Source organism: Drosophila ananassae (genome assembly GCF_017639315.1).
Source record: "Drosophila ananassae strain 14024-0371.13 chromosome 4 unlocalized genomic scaffold, ASM1763931v2 tig00000066, whole genome shotgun sequence".
Lineage (NCBI taxonomy): Eukaryota > Metazoa > Arthropoda > Insecta > Diptera > Drosophilidae > Drosophila > Drosophila ananassae.
In genome coordinates this window covers 618,410-642,051 of record NW_025319039.1, presented here as the reverse complement: position 1 = coordinate 642,051, position 23,642 = coordinate 618,410, and the positions used below count along the sequence as shown (strand labels likewise).

The window sequence follows — 23,642 nt, the reverse complement described above, 5'->3', positions numbered from 1 at the left end:
GAGCAGCAAAAAGCTACAATATGACAATTCATTCAGTAACAAATCAAAAACCATACGACATTTTATTCAACAAAATAGATCACAGTGACTTACCATTAAAACTACAAACAGCACAAACTAAAATGTTAGATTATCATAATAAAAATAAATTAGATAAAAATTATCATGTAGGAGAAGTAGTATACGAGAAAATACACGGAGAAAGAAACAAATTAGGTCCCAGATTTAAAAAACAAGTCGTTCAGGAAAATTTACCCAATAAAGTAATCATTAATAATAGGAAACGAGTTATTCATAAAGACAACATTAAATAAGCCATATTTTACAGAAAATGGAAATACCATTTATCATCACCATTTTGATAATCACTTGCCACTCCGAAATAATCGACTACACTAACAACGAATACCTACTACTGAAGAATGAAAACGATGTATTGACGTATGACTCATTCGAGGACCTCTTTCATATCACAAACCTAAGTTTTTACAAAGAAATAATTAGAATAGAAGATAAAAATACTAACAACAGCAACTCAGATTCAGACTGGGACATTTCCCAAAATCTAAACATTATTAAAATTCTTATGTCCCAATTAATACCATCAAGAAATAAAAGGGGCATTAACGAATTGGGCACAGCATGGAAATGGCTAGCAGGTACACCAGACCATGACGACTTAATAAGAATAGAAAACAAAATTAACGAACTGACAGAAAACAATAACAAACAATTCACAATAAATTCACGTATATTTCAAGAAGTCCAACTTATGACCAAAATTCTTAACACAATCGTTGTTAACAAAGAAACAAAAGTAAGACAACACCGACTACAATTAATTACACTTGATATCCAAAATTTAATCGATACAATCACCTTAGCAAAAATAGACATTTTTAATACGAAAATACTAAACGAACAAGATATTAAAGAAATATTTAGACACGAAAATAAACCAGTTGTACTATCAGATCTGTTAGACATCTCCACTTTTAAAATAATAAAAAACCAAGACCTACTTATAATATACATAAAATACCCAATTATAAACAATATCTGTAGCTTGTACACATCAAGGGCAATTGCCCAAAATAATGGAAAATTAATAATAGACGATAAGACAGCATACTGTAATGGAAAATTCTATAAAATAACAAACTTTAAAAAAGAAATATTCAATAACTATTGTAAACTCTCAAACGAGAGCTCGTGTTTTATAAATCTCTTAAATGGAAAAAAGGCAAACTGTTCAAAAATACGAGAAAAAAATAAACAATTTGAAAATTTAGATGAAGGCGCTATTCTCCTCACTGGAGAAAATATTGTAAACGAAACAAAACTAAATGGCGCATTTTTGATTTTATTTAATGAAAGCATAATTATCAATAATATAAAATACATCAACGAAAAACAGAAAATGTTGGATTATATATCACAGTATAAATACAATAATTATATAATAACAGATTACATATTTTCCAACGATTCCGAACTAAGTTTAGACAACATAAGCATTATAAACCCGTTTGTAAAAATAGGAAATACAAAAATATCCCTTGAACTCATATTATTAATTGTAATACTTATCCTTTGTGCCATATATAAATCACGTAAAATAATATTCAAAATGCTAAAACAAATTCAATTAAAACGAACCAATATTGAACAAGAAATAGAAATTCCAAAAAACGAAACCACTGCAGAATCCATTGCAGAAGTTGAATCTGAAAGAAATATTGAAATAACATTTGCCGAACTTAATAATAAAATCACCTCCCTCACCGCACAATTGTAATGAATCGGGACGATTCATCTTAGGAGGGGGAGAATTAACTAGAAGTTTAAGCCATATTTTATATGAATATTATAAACAATTATTTGGGCACTTGCCACCAAGCTCTTTTGAGTCTTTATAATATAAACATTCCCACACTCGCATCTAGCACCCTAACGGAAGACCAAGCTTGAGAAATGAAATAAACAAATTCCCCCTATTGAGCCGGCCACGGCAAAAACAACATTAGACTAAACATCCGCTAGAATCACGCCACTGCGGCTCCCCTTTTTAAGCATCCGTATTGATACCCAAATTTTCCATGCTGATCACAGCAATCCCATTCGGGAAATTCTCTTCGGAATTCAATTCGTAATATACTTCGGGAAGATCCCGAACCAAGAAGGAAAAGAATCAGCTCAAGCCTGGTCAGTCGGAATCTAGCTTAGGTTAAGATATAATGCCTTGTTAGACTTAAGATCGGAATGAAACCTAATAAAGTTTAAATATATATTTTTTTAAAAGTTAAAACCCGTCGTGATTATAATTTGCACGCCTTTCCCTTCTAAGGAATTTAGATATGCTGCTAAAGTTGCAACGAGTGTCTTTCCTTCTCCTGTTTTCATTTCTGATATCATGCCATTATGAAGCACCATTCCACCAATTAGCTGAACATCAAAATGCCTCATGTTAAGAAACCTTCGGGAGGCTTCGCGCACAACCGCAAATGCAGGTACGAGAAGATCATTTAACGTTTTCCCATTTTTCAATTCTCGTTTGAATTCTTCAGTTTTACCAGCAAGCTCCTCATCAGATAAGCTCTGCATTTCTGTTTCTAATGCATTTATTTGCTGAACAATTTTCCTAAAGGATTTTATTATCTTCTTATTTGTTGACCCAAATATCTTTCTTATAAAAAAGAATGACAACGTAAAAATGAAAAATATAAGAATGGCTGTCAAAATTAGCGGAGAATCTAGCATAAACTTAAGTAAAGTCTTATTTAATATGAGATTATATTACTAAATGCAGCCTACAGCAATGACATATTAGATTTGGGGAGTCTTTGGAAAGTCTTTTTTAAATCAAGAATTAAGAGTTTGCCAGGCAATTCCTACCCTCGAAGGCCTTTCTATCAACACATAAAGACTCTATTGCATTATTTTAGGTGTTTGGTAATCTTTAATTTTTTATAGAATAAAGTTGTCGGTAGTTTAGTAGAGTATGAATGTAGAAAACAAACAATCTGAAGTACTTAGTAATCTTACATTTAAGAAGAGAGATGGCACATCAACAGGTGATCATGGTCGCAAGTATGAAGTAAAATTATTAATGCTGTATCTACTCCATGGGTTAAGCGGTAAAATTGACTTTCGGTTAGCATCAAACATAAAAGGTTTTGGAACTTTTGATGATATTTTTTTTGAATATAAAGATCAGACAGATAAATCGAGAGTTGTCTTGGTTCAAGCTAAACACCGCGAGAAACCTAATTTATCAGAGAATATTACTTTTGAAGATTTGTTTATCGATGGAGAAGACAGGAAGAAACAAAAAAAGGATTTCAGGTTAAACAAATATTTTGTTGAATCTTATCCTGAGATTAAGCAAAACTCTGAGTGTAAGAACAGTGATATTACGCTTGTCATTCATACCAATGTTAATGTGAACTTAAAAAAAGGTGCGGCAAAGCAAGGTAGCATAGAGACATTAGAGAAGTATTTGGAAGAGTCAAAGTTAATAGATGATAACATTTTAAGTATTTATGAAGGTCAAAAAGGAACATGCTACAAAATAAAAAATCATACTGAACTGAAAAAATACTTCAGTTGTGGTAGTGAGAGGTTGTCCGGAAACTAGTAAATTCAAGCATATTCCCTCTTTAACATAACCCTACTCATAGCTAGGTATATGAAATTCTCAGTGGATGTTGTGAGTAAATCATACTCCTTCGATAGCCTTCTATTCCTATTAACCCAAGCAAAAGTCCTTTCTACAACCCATCTTCTTGGCTGTACTTTAAACCCTTGTTCTCTTGTTGGTAGTAGCTCAGGTGGCGTATCTTTGTGCACCCAAAATCTACATGGAGGCCTTTTAACAATTTCAATATCTATGTCATATTCTTCCTTTATGTGATTCTTTAAATTTCTTCCTTGGTATCCCATGTCAGCCCACATTTTTTTAACTTTAGTATATTTTGTTCTCATATTGTTTAATGTTATTTTAATACCATCTCTATCATTTTCGTTAGCAGCGCCTACGTAACAACCTAGTATAAAACCCTGAGTGTCTGTAATTATATGCCTTTTTCTACCCTTTACTTTTTTACTTCCATCATAGCCTTTGATCCCCCCTTTTCTGTAGTCTTTACAGATTGACTATCTACTATACAGGCACTCGGCTGCTCATTCCTTCCTATTTTTCTTCTACTATATTTTGTAATTTCATAATTCATTTTCTCAAAAATTCCCTGCTTCTTCCATTGCCTGAACTGCTCATACACAGTCTTCCATAGCGGAAAATCATTTGGTAAATACCGCCATTGACACCCTGTACGCAATACATAGAAAATTGCTTCTAATATTTCTCTTTTGCTATACTTTGGCGGCCTTCCTCCTTTCTTGTATGATACTCTGAAGTGTTTTTCTATTCTTGCCCATTCCCTTTCGCTTAGATCTGTTGGATACTTTTTTCTCATCTTTACCCCGTACTAAAATTTCAGATATTATAGCCTTTTACTTGTTTCCGGACAACCTCTGATACCAATTCTCATTACTAGTGAATCAAATAAGCGGCATTGCAGAGTTTTTTAATTGTGGAGTGAGAAAGAGAGGTAATAAATTTGCACAAAGCGCTCTCAAGCAAAGCAATTGTGTCGTAGATTTTGTTACGCAAAATGTTCTGTTTTATATATAACCAAAACCTCTCAACAGGATTGAGGTCAGGTGAGTATGGTGGTAGGTATATAATGTCGATATTTTTAGGTACTTTTAAATTTTTTGACTTATGCCAACTAGCACAATCCATGATAAGAAATGCCTCCCTTGTTCCTAAATATTGTGACATCTGCTCAAGGAATATATTCATACAATCAGTATTGACGTTTGAGCTAGAACTTTCTCCATTTCTGGGATTAACTGCACTATAGAGATAAAAATTTTGCCTACCTAGTTTTACCTTAACCTGTGTCCTAATGCCTTTTTTAAACCACCCGTGTCCAATCTTTGAATGTGTGCCAAACCGCGATTCATCGAAGAAAAATAGCTCTTTTTCAGGATACATGACAATAGTTTCATTAAGATTTTTTTTTAAATTCCTCTTGTTTACTTTTATCTTGTCCGTTATGCACTGGTCTTGGTGTGATATATGAGAATTTCATTCTTTGCATATTACGGTGTACTGTAGATTTGCTGATATTCAAACCAAACTTTTCTTGAATTCTTATTTTCATTTCTTTTATAGTAATATTGGGGTTTTCCTCTATCCACACCTCAACTTGTTCACGTTGACTTTGATTCAATATAGTTTTTCTACGGCGTTGAGGCGGAGCAAATAATTTTTCTTCTCTGCCAAATTTTAGGTCATGCAGTAAGTGCCTTTCTTGAAATGCAGCATATCTTTGCTACGGCTGTTATACTGTGCTTTTTTGCTGCAATTACAGCATTTAGTTTTTTTGCAACATATGCGTTATTTCTTACTTTCTTCAGCATTTCTTTTGCTGATTCCACCACTTTTTCATCCAATAATTTTGATCTTAATGCCATTTAAACCTCGCTACTTTACTTACTTCAGTATGGCTTTTTTTCTATTATTGTCTATCCGTTACTTGTGTAGCGGGAATTGGTATGACGATGAAATAGAAGATTTTTTACTTAGAATAAGGTTTGTAGTTAATCAACCTAATCATTCAAAATTAGATGATATTATTAAGAAAGAAATAGGGAATATATACAAAATATCAGGCAAGAAAGACATTGACATGGTTTTTGACTTTGCATGCGGGAAGGTAGAAAAATGGTGGGAACAACAGGGTAGCGAAGTTTCTTATCTAACAAGAAAAGATGATTATTTTAAGGAAGCCATAGAACATCTTTATAGTCTCAAACCTAGAGAGAATCTATTTGAACGGTGGAACATTCCACCTAAAATAGCTGGTAGAAATTTCATTGAACGAAAATACCTCAATGAAAAAATATTAGATTATCTAAAAACAGAAAATGAGCCAGTCATATTAACTGCTTTGCAGGGTTTGGGCGGAGTGGGTAAAACGCAGTCAGTGCTAGATTTTATTCAAAAACATGGGGAAAAATATAAGGGAATATGTTGGTTGAATGCAAAAGACGAGGATCAGCTAATCAGCGAGTATGTTAAGTTAGGGAGAGCATTAAATATTATTTACGGTGAAGACAAAATTCCCGCTGCACAGCAAGCTTGTTATGTGAGAAACTGGCTAGAAGATTCTAAACGTGAAGGCTGGTTGTTGATTTATGATAATGTATCAAATTATGAAGTCATTTCTAAGCTCAGACCTACAAAAGGCGGCAAAATAATAGTTACGTCTCGTAATACTGAATGGCCACAAGGGAGTATAGGTGTAGACGTTTTTACTCCCCCAGAATCAGAATTATATGTTAAGAAAATTCTAGGCCAGGTTTCAGAAAGCGATAGGCCAAATATAGGTATATTGGCAGAAAAGTTAGGTAGATTACCTTTGGCATTAGCTCAGGCTTGCGCTTACATCAAAGAAAACAAAATGACTATCTCACGTTACTTAGAAATTTATGCAGAAAGGAAGCTTTATTTATTATCTCATAAAACACTACCTAAGGATTCTAACCATGAGCCTGTGTTTATTACTTGGGATATTACAATGGACGCAATTTGTAATGAGTCTAACCTAGCAAGTAGGTTGTTAATAGCTTGTGCATATTTAGGCAATGATATTCCTAAAGATTTGTTAAGAATATTTCCTGAGATTGTAGAGAACAATTCTGAAGAAAAACCTTTTGAAGAAGTATTAGGTATATTATTGAGATATTCGATGCTAGTGTCCAATGAGCAGAGTGGTAGTGTTTCTATTCACTGTTTAGTACAAGATGTAATTAGGCTAAAGTCAGAGGAAAGTGGAGAAACTAAAGAAAACATAGAAACTGTTTTTCAACTATTACAAGAGAGTTTTCCTTATGGTAGTGATAAATTAGAAGATTATGCTAAGAAAAGACAACTATTGCTGCATTTAGAAGCATTTTTATCACATATTGATGATTGGCTAGAGAAAAATCCTTTAGAAAAACAAACAATAGAGAAGTATTATCTTATGGATTTGCTAATATGGATGGATAATGGGTATTATGACTTGGGTAACCCTAGAAGACAAAAAGAGTTGCTTGAACGGGCTTTAGCAATTAAAGAGAAACATTATGAATCTGATCATTGCGAAGTTGCTATTACACTGGTAAACCTCGGTAACGCTTATTATGCCTTAGATTATCCTCAAAAGGCAAAAGAGTTGTTTGAGCAAGCTTTAGCAATTAAAGAGAAACATTATGGACCTGATCATTTTGAAATTGCTACAGTACTAGGAAACCTAGGTACCGCTTATAGGGCACTAGGTAATCCTCAGAAAGCAAAAGAGTTGCTTGAATGGGCTTTACCTATCTTGAAGAAACATTATGGTTCTGATCATTTTGAAGTTGCTAAATTACTGACAAACCTCGGTATAGCTTATGGTGCTTTAGGTGATCCTCAGAGAGCAAGAGAGTTGCTTGAACGCGCCTTAGCAATTCAGGAAAAATACTATGGCTTTGATCATTTTGAATTTGCTATTACACTAGCAAATCTAGGTACCGTTTATGGTGCTTTAGGTGATCCTCAGAAAGCAAAAGAGTTGCTTGAACAGGCTTTAGTAATTGACAAAGAACACTATGGGCCTGATCATTGCAAAGTTGCTATTACACTAACAAACCTCGGTAACATTTATAGAGCTTTAGGTGACTGTCAGAAAGCAAGAGAGTTGCTTGAACGAGCTTTAGTAATTAAAGAGAAACATTATGAATCTGATCATTGCGAAGTTGCTATTACACTGGTAAACCTCGGTAACGCTTATTATGCCTTAGATTATCCTCAAAAGGCAAAAGAGTTGTTTGAACGAGCTTTAGCAATTAAAGAGAAACATTATGGCTTTGGTCATTTTCAAGTTGCTATAATACTAGGAAGTCTAGGTACCGCTTATTACGCTTTAGGTGATCCTCAGAAAGCAAAAGAGTTGTTTGAACAAGCTTTAGCAATTAAAGAGAAACATTATGAATCTGGTCATTTTCAAGTTGCTAAACTACTAACAAACTTAGGTGCTGCCTATAGGGCTTTAGGTAACCTTCAGAAAGCAAAAGAGTTGCTTGAACGGGCTTTAGTAATTGATAAAGAACATTATGGACCTGATCATTGTGAAGTTGCTATTACGCTTACAAACCTAGGTGCCACTTATAGGGCATTAGGTAATCCTCAGAGGGCAAAAGAGTTGCTTGAACAAGCTTTAACGATTCAAGAAAAACATTATGGACCTGATCATTGCGAAGTTGCCAAGATACTGATAAACCTCGGTATTACCTGTTATGCTTTAGGTGACCCTCAAAAAGCACAAGTATCGTTTACACGAGCTTTACCTATCTTTAAGAAACATTATGGCCCTGATCACCCTGAAGTTGCTAAACTACTGGTAAACCTAAGCGACGCCTATGGTGCTCTAGGTAATCACAAGAAACAAAAGGAGTTGTTTGCACGGGCTTCATCTATCTTTACGAAACATTACGGCCCTGATCACCCGGAAGTTGTGAAACTATTGGCAGAATTGGATGACGTTTAGGTTTTTAGCAATACTAGGCTAACAGCAACTCATTTGAGCTACACTTCCAAAACTAACCTATTTGGATCTTCTATATAATTTTTTATTTTAACGAGGAAAGTCACTGCTCCTTTGCCATCAACTATTCTGTGATCATAAGAAAGAGCAATGTACATCATAGGTCTGATCTCTACTGCATTACCAACAGCAACTGGCCTGTTTTGTATTGAATGCATTCCAAGTATTCCAGATTGCGGAGGATTTATTATCGGAGTAGAAAGGAGCGAACCATATACTCCGCCATTTGAAATGGTAAATGTTGCACCTTCCATTTCTGATACTTGTAATTTACCTTCTCGTGCTTTTTTGCCAAGAGCAACTAAAGTCAATTCAATTTCGGCAAATGACATCTGATCGGCACTCCGAATAACCGGCACAACAAGGCCTTTGTCAGTGCCAACAGCAACACCTATGTCATAGTAATGTTTATATATGATTTCATCGCCTGAGATTTCAGCGTTAATTTCAGGAATCTCTTTCAGTGCTTGCACCGCTGCCTTTATAAAAAACGACATAAAACCAAGTTTTATTCCATATTTTTTTTCAAAGGCGTCCTTATATTTCGTTCTTAGATCCATGACATTCTTCATGTCAATTTCATTGAACGTGGTCAGTATTGCAGCAGTATTTTGCGATGCTTTCAAACGAGCGGCAATTACTTGCCTTATTTTGCTCATTTTTACTCGTTCCTCTCTTTGCTCTCCATTTACTACACTTTTTGGCAATTCATATTGTTTTATTGCAGGTTGTTCAGCTTTGTTCATATGGCCTATCACATCTGCTTTTGTTATTCTGCCTCCCATGCCAGTTCCTTTGACGCTTTCTGCACTGATTGCATTTTCTTCCATAATTTTACGAGCTGATGGAGCATCTTTTTTAGCAGCACTTTCGCTTTTATCTTCTTTTTTCGCTTCCTCTTTTACTTCTCCCACGGAAAGCTTCGCTAACAATTGATCAGGACTTATCACATCATCTTCCTTTACAAGAAATTCAGTTATTTGCCCTGAAGCTTCTGCAGTTAATTCGAGTGCTGTTTTGTCAGTTTCAATTTCAAAAATCAGATCATCTACTTTTACTGCTTCTCCAATACCCTTCTTTATTTTTACTATACCTTCTGTAACTGATTCACCACCAAGAGTTTTTGGTGCTCTGATTTCTATAATTTTGCTCATAAAACAACTTCCGTATAAAACTTTCTATAGATTTATACATGAAAAGAGACATGTAATAAACTAATAAATTCATTGAGGCTCTTATCATTTAGAAGTGACAAACGGATAACATATTCCCAAATGTCATTCCAGCACGTGACGCTAGGCCATAAAAATTCCTTGACAAGCCTCGCCAGCTCCCTTATCATGAAAATGAAGCTATTTATTTATCTTCTCTGTACAGATTAAATGACAAAAAAACTCAACGTATCTGGCGTCTCATGTTTAATTTTTTGCACTATGTGCACTCTATGTCTTTATCAAATTTCTAGGTTTTTACCTACACAAGCTGAAATACGCTTATAAAGCATTTAAAACATTAAAAAACGCCAACTTAAAAGATGGATAGTGAATAACTAGCTACCCTAGGGTTTCTTTTGCCTTTTTTTCTGTTTAGTAAATTTCTTAATGTTTATAATTTAGATTAGTTGCAGCTTAAAAGCAGCTGAGTCGTGGTTATTAGACGTTTAGAATAAAAAAACGCCATACTTGAAAGTATAATGTAAGTAACTAGCCAACCACGGGGCTTCTTTTGCCTTTTTTTTCGTTTGGTAAATTTTTTAATATTTATAGCTAAACGACAACCGTCATCCCGCTGCTTGTTAGCGGGATCTAGAGATACCGCGAATGAATCGCGGTATGACGGTTAAATAATTCGTCATCCCGCTACGTGTTAGCGGGATCTAGAGATACCGTGACGGTATGACGGTTCGCGGTGGTATGACGATAAGGTTTATACCTTGTCATGCAAGTACTAGAATCCAGTAAGCTTATTTATGCATATAAAAGGTTATTATTTTGTAAAGTCAAAGTTGCTTTTGGTTTTAAGTTAAAGTACAATAAATGCAAAGGTTTATATAAACTGGATCCAAGTAGTTAGCTACTTGAATGACATCAGACAAACAATCGTACACATGCTAGTCAAAATAGGTACCAGAGGAAGCAAGCTTGCAGTTGTCCAGGCTTTGGAAGCAAAACAAAAGTTGCTGGACTCTTTTCCTAACTTATCTATTGAAATTGTTAAGATAAAAACTTCTGGAGATAAGTATGCAAACGCAAATCTTGCTGAAATAGGAGGCAAAGGATTATTCATTAAAGAAATTGAGGCTGAATTGCTCGAAAATAATATAGACATGGCAGTTCACTCGCTAAAGGATGTGCCTGCATTTTTCTCATGGGGTTTAACAATTCCTTGTGTTTTAGAAAGGCTAAGTCCATGCGATGCGTTTATTTCTCATAAACACAATAGCCTTGAGTCTTTGCCACAACAGGCTACTATTGCCACTTCTGCAATAAGAAGAAAAGTTCAGTTACTAAATTTTAGACCAGATTTAAATATAGTACCGCTACGTGGAAATGTAACAACTAGATTGCAAAATCAAAGTTTTGATGGAATAATTTTAGCTGAAGCAGGACTCATAAGATTAGAAAAACATCACTTAATTACAGAGGTATTGCCACCAAAAGTTATGTTAAGTGCAGTGGGACAGGGAGCGATTTGTATTCAATGTAGAAGGAATGATGTAAAAATTATCGATCTTTTAGAGAAAATTAATAATAATATGTCTTTTATAGGAGTGAAATCAGAGCGCAGTTTTATGAAGACAGTGAATGGTTCATGTTTTACACCACTTGCAGCTTTGGCTGAATATGTAAGCGAAAATATGCTATACCTTCGTTGTATGTTGGCAGATGGAAAAAATATATACTTCACTGAGCGCACTTCATTTATAGAAGATGCGGAGAAAATGGGTATGGATGCAGGGTTAGAGTTGAAATCAAAATGCTTATAAGCTTACCTAAAGTACGTGGAATCTATCGTTATGACATCTTAATGTCTAAAGCAACGTGGTTAAATGTCGGTGGACGAGCTGATATATTATTTAAACCACGTGATATTGAAGATTTAACATGCTTGATTAAAAACACTGAGTTGCCAGTTAGCGTTATTGGTGCAACATCCAACATAATAGTGCGAGATAGTGGCATTCGAGGAATAACAGTAAAATTAGGTAAGGAGTTTGCATATATTAAAAGTAAGGGTAACAACTCTATTGTAGCTGGGGGAGCTGTGCTGCTCAGCAACCTTGCTCACTTTGCGGGAAATCAGCAGATTAGTGGGTTGGAGTTTCTAGTTGGAATTCCAGGAACAGTTGGTGGCGGAATAGAAATGAATGCAGGTGCATATGGTAGTGATATCGCAAGTGTTGTACAATCCATAAAAGCAGTGAATCTAGAGGATGGAAACCTATATGAGTTCTCCAGCGAAGAAATGGGGTATTTTTACCGTGGACATAGCCTAAAAGGAAATTGGATTTTTGTTGAAGCTGAGTTTAAAGGAGTAAACTCAGAGTATGAGCTTATACTGCAAAGGTTAAAGGAAGTTATTGAGAGGAAAAATAAAAGCCAGCCAATAAGAGGAAAAACTGCTGGGTGCATATTCAAAAATCCAAAAAACTACCGAGCATGGGAGTTAATTGATAAATCTGGCTGCCTAGGGTTAAATATTGGTGGAGCTAGAATCTCTAAGAAACATTGTAACTTCTTGCTCAATTACGATAATGCAACTGCATCTGACTTGGAAAACCTTGGCAACAAAGTAAAAGATGCAGTAAAGGATAAATTTAATGTTGAACTTGAGTGGGAAATAAGGGTTTTGGGTAGCTATTAGATAGTTTTTATAGCTTATGTATATTCGTTCAGGAGAACGGCAAATAAGGTAAACAAGTAATCTAAAAAAATAATCATAGAGAAACCGTGAGGTAATGTGGTTAATCTTGTAGAACTTTGCAAGAATCTAGAGAGAAAAATAGCAAAGTTAGAGGTTGTCCGGAAACTAGTAAATTCAAGCATATTCCCTCTTTAACATAACCCTACTCATAGCTAGGTATATGAAATTCTCAGTGGATGTTGTGAGTAAATCATACTCCTTCGATAGCCTTCTATTCCTATTAACCCAAGCAAAAGTCCTTTCTACAACCCATCTTCTTGGCTGTACTTTAAACCCTTGTTCTCTTGTTGGTAGTAGCTCAGGTGGCGTATCTTTGTGCACCCAAAATCTACATGGAGGCCTTTTAACAATTTCAATATCTATGTCATATTCTTCCTTTATGTGATTCTTTAAATTTCTTCCTTGGTATCCCATGTCAGCCCACATTTTTTTAACTTTAGTATATTTTGTTCTCATATTGTTTAATGCTATTTTAATACCATCTCTATCATTTTCGTTAGCAGCGCCTACGTAACAACCTAGTATAAAACCCTGAGTGTCTGTAATTATATGCCTTTTTCTACCCTTTACTTTTTTACTTCCATCATAGCCTTTGATCCCCCCTTTTCTGTAGTCTTTACAGATTGACTATCTACTATACAGGCACTCGGCTGCTCATTCCTTCCTATTTTTCTTCTACTATATTTTGTAATTTCATAATTCATTTTCTCAAAAATTCCCTGCTTCTTCCATTGCCTGAACTGCTCATACACAGTCTTCCATAGCGGAAAATCATTTGGTAAATACCGCCATTGACACCCTGTACGCAATACATAGAAAATTGCTTCTAATATTTCTCTTTTGTTATACTTTGGCGGCCTTCCTCCTTTCTTGTATGATACTCTGAAGTGTTTTTCTATTCTTGCCCATTCCCTTTCGCTTAGATCTGTTGGATACTTTTTTCTCATCTTTACCCCGTACTAAAATTTCAGATATTATAGCCTTTTACTTGTTTCCGGACAACCTCTTAGCTGAACGGACACTATTGTTATACTATATCTTATATACAATTGTGCAATATGGACAATGGCAACAAATTTACTAGCGAAATTCAGTGATTTATGATTGATAATTAAAGTTCTTAATTAGTAACCGTTCACACTTAATTCTTCAATCTCACTAATAGAAAGGCCAGTAAATTTGACAATAGTGTTGACATCAACATTGTTAGCCAGCATTGCTTTTGCGACTTCGATTTTTCCTTCGATTTTTCCTTCAATTTTCCCTTCCTCTTTACCGATTTTGATGCCTCTTTCTTCGCCAATTTGGATGCCTTTTTCAGTAGCAAGGTCAAGTCTGTATTCAAGAATGGCTTCTTCTTTCCGTAGATCCATTATTCTTTCTTCATAAGCTACTAAATCTTTTTCATTCCAGCTAAACCTGTCTAATTCATCGTAGGCTAACTTTATTATTGGTGCTTTTTCTGCTATTTTCCTTAAGTCTTCTTCCGTAGTTTCATCTGCATATTTGAAGAAAAATAACCAACGATCCACTATGCTTTCTAGCTGTTCTTCCTTATTCTTAGGAAATTTAGGTAGTTCAATAAATACAAATTGAAAATCTTTTAAGTCATGCTCATTGGTTTTCTCATCTCTTATAGTGTGGCTGGATATATAATCAAGCTTATCAGGAAATAAATTACAATTAGAGATAGCAATAAAGAAAACCTTCTTTAAATCAATGTACTTACCAGATTTATCAGCTTGCCTTGAGTAAGCCTTAGCAGCATATAATTGAGCTCGTTTTTCGAAGCCTTTATCGCGAGTAAGCTGGTTAGGTAAGGAAGTAGTATTGCTACTACTCCCTCCCTTAGAAACGCAGCATGCAGGTTTCCCCACACTACGCTTGAGCCCCTTATCTAAGTCCTTCTTTTCTCGAACCGGCTTGTCCTTCATGATTCCTCAGAAAACATCATTCTTAATGGTGACACCAACAGTAGAGAACCTTCTCTTGAGAAAGAGCTTGCTAACATTTTTGTTTGTTTCACTCTTTCATCAAAATACTTTTTCCATTTTAAGTCAAGTGGATTTGCATCCGCCCTGATTTTAACATGTCGTCTGATAGGTATATCAATCAACCTAAGCAGTCTTAAATACCTTATCTCTTTCGGTTTGTTCTTGCATATGGGTGCAGCAAAGACCCATTGGCGTTGTTTCATTACCTTGAAGTAACGATTCTTTATCCAACGTAATCCTTTACGAGGATGTCTTTTCTTTGCCCATTTTCATAGAGCACACATAATTTCATGGTCTATTTTGTTAAAAGCTCTTTTCGCACACACATGGCTGTAGTAATTTCCCCATCCCCTTAATAGGGAATTGAGCAACTTGATTAGTACGGCCTGAGTGTTCGCTATGTTTGCCTTTATCAATGTACGTGCTTTATTAAGAAGTTTCTTAATACTTTCTTTTGAAGGTTTTATAATTAACTTCTTATTATACCTGCGTACATTACAACCAAGAAAGTCAAACCCTGTTGTAATAGATGTAATTTTTGTTTTCTCTTCGGAAAGGATAAGACCTCTCTCCTGAAGAAAGGACGATACTAGAGGTTTTACTTCATTTTCCAGTACTTCACGTGTGATTCCTGAAATGATAAAGTCATCTGCGTACCTGATTACATTTACTCCACTTCTGATTTTGCTTCTTCTTTTACTGCCAAGTTTACCAAATTGACTTTCCAATGATTTTTCAAGTCCATTTAGGGCTAGATTTGCTAGTATTGGAGAGATGATACTACCTTGTGGGGTACCTGCAGTTGTGGAATACAGAGTTTTTGATTCTAGGAAGCCAGCTTTTAACCAGCTATGAAGAATTTTCTTCTCCATAGGAATATGCTTCATGAGCCATTCATGGTTAATGTTATCAAAACACCCTTTAATATCACCTTCGAGTATCCATTGTAGTTGGTTACGGCTTGCCAGTAACAAGTGACAAGCCACAGTAGCGTCTGCGCAGGATCTTTTTGGTCTAAAACCATAAGAGTGACGATCACTGATCGTTTCAGCTATCGGTTCCAAAGCAAACAAGTATAATGCTTGCATGGCTCTATCTTTTATCGTAGGGATTCCAAGAGGTCTTCTTTTGCCATTAGACTTACTGATGTATATCCGTTTTAGCGGAGAAGGTTTGTATCCTCTTTGTTTTAATAGCTTTATTCCTTGAAATTTTGTGTTGCAAGTTGACCATATTTGACGATCTACACCTGCTGTGTTTTTTCCTTGGTTTTCAGTTACTCTCTTAACCGCCAAAGCTTTGCCGCTAAAAGAGCGTGTGAGAAGGTGTTGTAAAGTTTTCACCTTACCCCATCTGCCTTGTTGGACAGCCTTAACAATACGCCTCTGTAGCCTCATAACAACTTTTTGGCATTTCTTCCAGGGTAACTGGTTCCATGCTTCGGAGTTATTGGTAGGTGCACTTACAGTTGTACTTGTAATCATCTGCTTTCCTACCTTAAGTGGTTAACAAAGTTTCTTGTCATGAGGGACCAAATGGAAGTCTGCTCGTTTTCACGCGAATTAATGTTACAAATTCTATCCATTTCGTTACAAAATGGCATTCGCTTTCTCCATTATCCTTTACCTGCACATCCATCAGCATTCCTTGCGGGTTGCCTGCCATATAGGCGAAAATACAGGCTTATCCTGTTCCTTTTGTCATACAATAGTGGGTTAGGTGGCTTCTCTATACCGGTGGAATTATTATTTGCGTACATCCAGAAATGAAAAATGTAACTCATCCACATTACCTTTTGGTCGGAGCTTATCAGCATCTTTAGCTCTTTAATCGTTACGATACTTATGAAGCTTCACTTACGTTCACCATACCACTAAGCCTAGCCCTCCAACCACATGATGCTTGTAGTTTATGCTTTCTCTCACGATTGAGCATCTTCTTTATCAAGAGGAGGTTCATTGTCCGCGTCGCTCGGCACCAACTGGTTACCCAATTCGCACTGATGCGTAGACTCAGATGGCAAAACATCTGGTTCAATAAGCTTTAGAATCCTTTCAGTTTCTTTCTGAATGAATTCCTCTCCTTTTAAACAATATGACCGAAGGCTTTCAGGTCGCACCATCTCGACGATCACTTGCACCCCATTTTCATCTCTACAGAGAACGTCAACAATACTTTGCTTTTTAGCGGCAATATCAGGGTCTTGAATAGTACTTAGAAACTCTATATCCTTTATTTGGTTTTTACCAGTGAAGCCAATGATGTCATTGAGGAAGTGAATAAGTATATCCTTATTTTTTTCAGTACCAAATATTTTTTTGAACGCGACATCATTTCGTACGTCAAGGAACTTAGAAAGAGCCATAGCAAGAGTACCTAAAAAGCATTAATAATTATACACAATTCTGAAGGAATATTCAACTTCTTTATTTTTAGTTTATTTTTTAAGTTTTGAATGTGTTGATGAAAAAAATGTCTCCCATAGATGGCTTTAGAATGCTACTACGCACCTTAGACGTCCTTTTGTACATCTTTTATCAACCCTGCTGTAAAGCAGCTTATAAGCCCAGGAGATGGATGTCATGAATTTGGAGCTGTAGGAGACATCAAAGATACGCTTTTTGGTGTATAAAAATACGAATCTACAACGACATCGTTTAAAGAAATTAACAGCTATTAATATCTTCTACTTTTTCATAAAAAAATAAACAAAAAAAAATGAAAAATTGATTTGACTTCACCCGTAAGCTATGTCTTCATGCCAATACTGCTAAGAAAATAACAGTAAACATTTAAAAAAAATTTATTATTAGTGAAGAGTATATTATATGAATAATCAGAATAAAAGTAAAGAAGAAAATAAACGTAAAAAAGAAATAGAGTTCAGAATATTGGCAAGCAAAGGAAATGCTTTACTAGATCATGAAATAATTGAAACGTTTCTAAGTGCAGTGCATGATAGGGCTCAGGCTCGAGCTATTGCTAAAAATCTAGTAACCACTTGTACAGGAATAGGAAGGATTTTAGGTCGCGAAATAGATGAGCTGAAAAGTGTAGAAGGTGTCACAGACTCTACAGTTTCAATGATTTTTTGTGTTAAGGAAACTTTGACTAGAGTATTCAAGGAGGGGCTAAAAAAAGGGCCGATACTAGATAACCTAGATAAGCTTATAGAATACTTAAGGGTGAGCATCGGCTATTCAGACAAGGAGAATATTACAATAATGTATTTGAATCAAGGGTGCCATTTGATAGGGGAAGAAGTATTTGCTGGCAGGCGCCTGTCTATACAAGGGAAATAATAAAAAAAGCATTATTAAAAAATACAACATCAATCGTAATTTGTATTAAATAAGACTTGACCTGACACTTTAAAAAAGTAAGTTAAAAATAATAAAAATAAAGGAGTGTTAGATATGAGTACAATACAGACAAAAATATTAAAACCAAAGCTAGAGAACTAGCAAAACAACTAGGAAATGTGTCTCAAGCATGCAAAGTAATGGGATACTCAAGAGATACATTTTATCGCTTTAAGGAGTTATATGAAAATGGAGGAGAGGAAGCATTACATGAAATAAGTAAGAAAAAACCGCTATTAGCAAACAGAGTTTCCGACGATATAGAAAGAGCAGTGATTGGTATAGCAACAGAATTTCCAGCATATGGGCAAGAAAGAGCTGCAAATGAACTGAGAAAAAGAGGTATAATAATTTCTCAGGGAGGAGTAAGGTCTGTATGGCTAAGAAATGACCTTGAAACTCTCAAAAAGAGACTTAAAGCACTAGAGACAAAAGTAGCTCAAGACGGAATCATTTTAACTGAAGAACAACTTGCAGCTTTAGAAAAAGTGAAAGAACAAAGGGAAGCTCATGGTGAAATTGAGACGCAACATCCAGGTTATTTGGGTTCTCAAGATACCTATTATGTGGGCAATATCAAAGGTATAGGGCGCATTTATCAGCAAACTTTTGTTGATACTTATTCCAGAGTTGCAATGGTTAAACTTTACACGGACAGAACAGCTATTACAGCTGCAGATCTTCTCAACGATAGAGTTATTCCATTTTTTGATGAGCAGAAAATTCCATTATTACGCATTTTAACTGATAGGGGTACGGAGTACTGTGGCAAGCCCGAAAATCACGCTTATCAGCTTTATTTGGGCATAGAAAACATCGATCATTCTAGAACTAAAGCCAACTCTCCACAGACTAATGGCATATGTGAAAGGTTTCATAGAACCATGCAAGATGAGTGTTACAATATCATCTTTAGAAAGAAAATCTACAGTTCTTTGGAAGATCTACAGATTGATGTTGATCATTGGTTGCGTTCTTATAATGAGACAAGACCTCACTCGGGTAAATATTGCTATGGCAAAACGCCTATGCAAACTTTTCTTGATAGCAAATATATTGCTTTTCAGAAAAATATTAGTAGCATTACACAAGAGCCTGATATTAGTTTTGACTACCTCAATTCTTCTGTCAGTTAATTCTTGTCTGTCAGATCAAATCTTGTCTTTTACACTGTTTGCTAATAGCGGTTTTTTCTTACTTATTTCATGTAATGCTTCCTCTCCTCCATTTTCATATAACTCCTTAAAGCGATAAAATGTATCTCTTGAGTATCCCATCACTTTGCATGCTTGAGACACATTTCCTAGTTGTTTTGCTAGTTCTCTAGCTTTGGTTTTAATATTTTTGTCTGTATTGTACTCATATCTAACACTCCTTTATTTTTATTATTTTTAACTTACTTTTTTAAAGTGTCAGGTCAAGTCTTATTTAATACACTTTCTTGATAGCAAATATATTGCTTTTCAGAAAAATATTAGTAGCATTACACAAGAGCCTGATATTAGTTTTGACTACCTCAATTCTTCTGTCAGTTAATTCTTGTCTGTCAGATCAAATCTTGTCTTTTACAAATTTCAAAAATCTCAATTTTTTATTAATTGTGAGATGTGGTACATTCTATCTTCATACAGCTTCCTCTTCATACCTCAACTAATGAAATTAGAAGCATCAACTCCCTTCTGCAAGCAAGCAGCAATAACAGTGTTCATCATTAGAAATGCAATGGTCATTGGGCCAACGCCCCCGGGTACTGGGGTCATAGCTTTGGCTTTCCCTTTTATTCCTTCAAAGTCAACATCACCTACAAGCTTTCCTACGTTAACGCTATTTATGCCAACATCGATCACTATTGCACCTTTCTTTATCCAGTCTGCTTGAACAAAATTTGGCTTTCCGACTGCTGCAACTACTATATCCGCTTTAGAGCAATATTCAGCTAAATCCTTGCTTTGTGAATGCAAGATGGTGACAGTGCAGTTTTTTTGCAATAGCAGGTACAACATTGGCTTGCCCACGATATTTGACCTACCAATTACCACTGCGTTTTTACCGGAAAGGTTCTCTTCAATTGACTTAATTAAATGCAAAGAACCTTTAGGAGTGCAAGGTATAAGGCAGTTTTTTTCACCTTTAACTAATTTGCCAACGTTTTCATCATGAAAGCCATCTACATCTTTTTCAACACTTACTGTGTTAATTACTCTGCTTGCACTAATATGATTTGGTAAAGGCAATTGCACTAAAATGCCATGCACAGATGGATCTTCATTTAATTCATTGATTTTTTCAATTAATTCATCTTCTGAAATATTATCAGGCAAAACAATGGTCTCAGAACTTATGCCTATTGATTCTGCTTTTTTCTGTTTGTTGCGAACATAAACCTGACTTGCTGGATTGCTGCCCACGAGAATTACTTTCAGGCAAGGAAAAATGTTATACTCTCTCTTTAAAATATCAATTTTTTGTGATAGCCTCTCACATAGGTCGTTTGCTATTTTTTTACCATCAATAATAATTGTCACTTCCTTGCCACTCCTTAAAGTCGGGTAATTTGATATCAAATAAATCCAATACTTTGCCAACAGAATGATTAATAATATCATCCAACGATTTCGGTTTAATATAAAAAGCAGGCACTGGTGGAGCAATAATTGCTCCCATCTCCGTTAATTTTAACATATTTTGTAAATGCCCAAGATGCAGTGGTGACTCTCGCACCATAAGAACTAACTTTCTTCTTTCTTTTAGCGTTACATCTGCAGCCCTTGTCAATAGATTGGAAGTAACACCTGATGCGATTTCAGACATTGTCTTCATAGAGCATGGTGCTACAATCATCCCTGAGGTTTTAAATGAGCCGCTTGCTATTTTTTCTCCAATCTTTTCTTCAGAATAGTAAAAATCTGCAAGTGATGTAATATCTTCAAGTTTTTCTTTAATCTCGTGAGCTAAAGTTATTTTCCCAGCACGACTTATCACTAAATGAGTTTCATAATCGACGTCTTTCAACGCTTCTAAAATACGCACACCGTAAATAGAACCAGATGCTCCACTTATTCCAATTACAATTCTGCTATTCACTTAACTCTTCTTCGTAGCTCATTCCCAATGCACGTTTATAGGTATCAAGCAATATTTCTTGTTCCTCTCTGTCATCATCATCCATCTTCCTCAGCCTAATAATTTGTTTCATCACTTTTATATCCCAACCTTCATCTGTGGCTTTTGCATATACATCACGAATGTGATCTTGCACATCCCTCTTTTCTTGTTCAAGTTTTTCGATTCTCTCTATGTAACCCTTCAACTCTTCAGCCGTTATTTTTACTGTATCTTCCATAAAACTCCACTAATTAATTGCTGCCACTAATATTACCAGTTTTTACTTGCACTTCAACAACAGTAATAATATTTTTATCTTTTTTTAAAATCTTAAAGCGAAAACCATACATGGAAAACTCCTCGCCTTCGTCAGGAATGCGCTCTATTTCATTCACAATCATACCTGCTAGAGTTGTAGCTTCTTCATCAGGGAGATTCCAGTATAACTGCCTGTTAATGTCCCTAATAGTAGATTTTCCTTCTATGTGATACATATTATCAGATATTTTCTTTATAAAATTCTCCGTAATCAAATCATGTTCATCCGAAATTTCTCCAACTATTTCTTCCAGTATATCCTCAAGAGTTACAATTCCCTGCAGTGCTCCATACTCATCAATAACAAATGCAAGGTGTTTCCTGTTCTTACGGAAGTTGTGAAGTTGCACGCTGAGCGGTGTACTTTCTGGTATGAACCAAGGCCTTGACATAACTTGGGTAATGTCAACTTCTTCCGCTTTATTATTCTTTTCACGCAAAGCATTTATTAGAGCTTTCACGTGAATTACACCTACAATGTTATCTGGTTCCTTCTGCCATAAAGGTACTCTACTGTGACTGCTGGTTAAAATCTCTCTTATTAACTCTTCTTTATTCCGATCTATATCAAGAGAAAATAGGTTTCTTCTATGGGTCATAATTTGTGATATCTCTGTCTCAGCCAAATCAAGTATGCTGCTTAGCATATCTAAATCCTGTTGCAACATAGTTCCTTCACTGCGGTGAAGAGTAATCATATTACGCATTGCATCCGCTGCAGATATCACTTCCTTATCTTTATGCAGCCCACATAATTTTAGGATGAGGTTAACAATAAATTGAATACCTAGTGTCAATGGAGAAAAAATCTTTACAAAAAACAATACAAAATAAGCAGAAAATGATGCAAATTTTTCAGGATTTTGAATAGCATAAGTTTTTGGTAGAACTTCGCAGAACAATAAAATACAAAATGTCATTATAATTGTTGATAGGAGAATGCCCTCATTTCCAAAAAGATTGATAAATATTGCTGTAAATAAAGCAGAGCAAGTAATATTAATAATTGTATTGCCGAGCAATACCGTTCCTATTGTCAATTCTTTCCTATTTAATAAGCGATCTATTACCCTGGCTTTTTTGTTACCGTCTAGCTTTAGCTTATTAACTCGAGAACGGCTAATTGAGGTTAAGCCTATTTCTGCTCCTGAGAACAAAAACGATAAAACTAACAAAACAAAAATTGCTGATGATACTAAGACCAATAACCAATCCATTAAAGTACGATGTTATTGTGATAAAAAATAAAATTAATTTTACATGTTATGAGAGGCATTTGCAAGCCTGAATTTATATTGCCGAATTTTATATACCTTTAATCTTAAAAAACAAATCATAAAGCATATTACACGCTGCGTTCACATGCTCATCCTCAATGATAAGTGGTGGGGTTACCCTTACTACTTTGTTGTTTAAAACCCTAGTTATTATTAAACCTTTATCAAGAGATCGACTAATAATTTTATCAGCTACAAGAGTTGCTAGTTCTATTCCCATTAGTAACCCTTCTCCACGAACTTCTAAAATCATCTCAGGAAATTCTTTAGCTAAAAGCAACAGCTTTTCTTTTAAATATTTACTAATTCTTTTAACATGATCAAAAAAGCCTTCTTTTAGCATTATATCGAGCACTGCATTACCAACAGTCATGGCAAGTGGATTGCCACCATAGGTTGATCCATGAGTTCCTGGAGTAATTGCTTCTGCTATATAATCTTTCACTAAACATGCAGCTACAGGAAAACCGTTACCCATAGCCTTCGCACAGGTTAGCATATCAGGTTCAATGCCGACATTTTGATAATGAAATAAAGAACCGATGCGTCCATATCCGCACTGCACTTCATCAAAGCACAAAATTATTCCTTGAGCTTTTGTTATTTCCCTTACTTTTTGAAGATATTCTACGTCTAGTGGATATACTCCACCTTCGCTTTGTATGGGCTCTAAAAATACAGCAGCTATTTCATTGTTGATTTTTTCTTCTAATGCTTTAATGTCATTTCTTGGCACTTTATCAAAACCAGAAAGGAGCGGAGCAAAACCTTCGCGTGATTTTTCATTGCCTCCAGCAGAAATTGCAGCAATACTGCGGCCATGAAAGCCTCCTTCAATTGTAATAATACGATTACGTTTTGCTTGCCCTTTTGAATAAAAGTAACGACGAATAAACTTAATTGCAGCTTCTGTTGCTTCAAGCCCACTTGAGCAGAAAAAAACTTTATCTGCAAAAGTCAGGGTTG

At 35.3% G+C, this 23,642-nt stretch overlaps 1 protein-coding gene and 1 long non-coding RNA gene across 2 annotated transcripts; one reads left to right on the top strand and one right to left on the bottom strand.

Moving 5' to 3' along the window:
• Positions 1-8,604: 8,604 nt before the first annotated feature.
• Positions 8,605-9,869, bottom strand: LOC123257798 (dihydrolipoyllysine-residue succinyltransferase component of 2-oxoglutarate dehydrogenase complex-like). The gene has a single exon (XM_044717782.1). It carries the CDS (start codon positions 9,848-9,850, stop codon positions 8,678-8,680), a length of 1,173 nt encoding a protein of 390 aa, XP_044573717.1. The 5' UTR covers positions 9,851-9,869; the 3' UTR covers positions 8,605-8,677.
• An 885-nt stretch (positions 9,870-10,754) lies between these two features.
• LOC123257800 lies at positions 10,755-11,944 on the top strand. The gene is made up of 2 exons (XR_006507897.1): positions 10,755-11,412; positions 11,465-11,944. It is a non-coding gene; the product is annotated as an uncharacterized LOC123257800 (long non-coding RNA).
• The last annotated feature ends 11,698 nt before the right edge of the window (positions 11,945-23,642 follow it).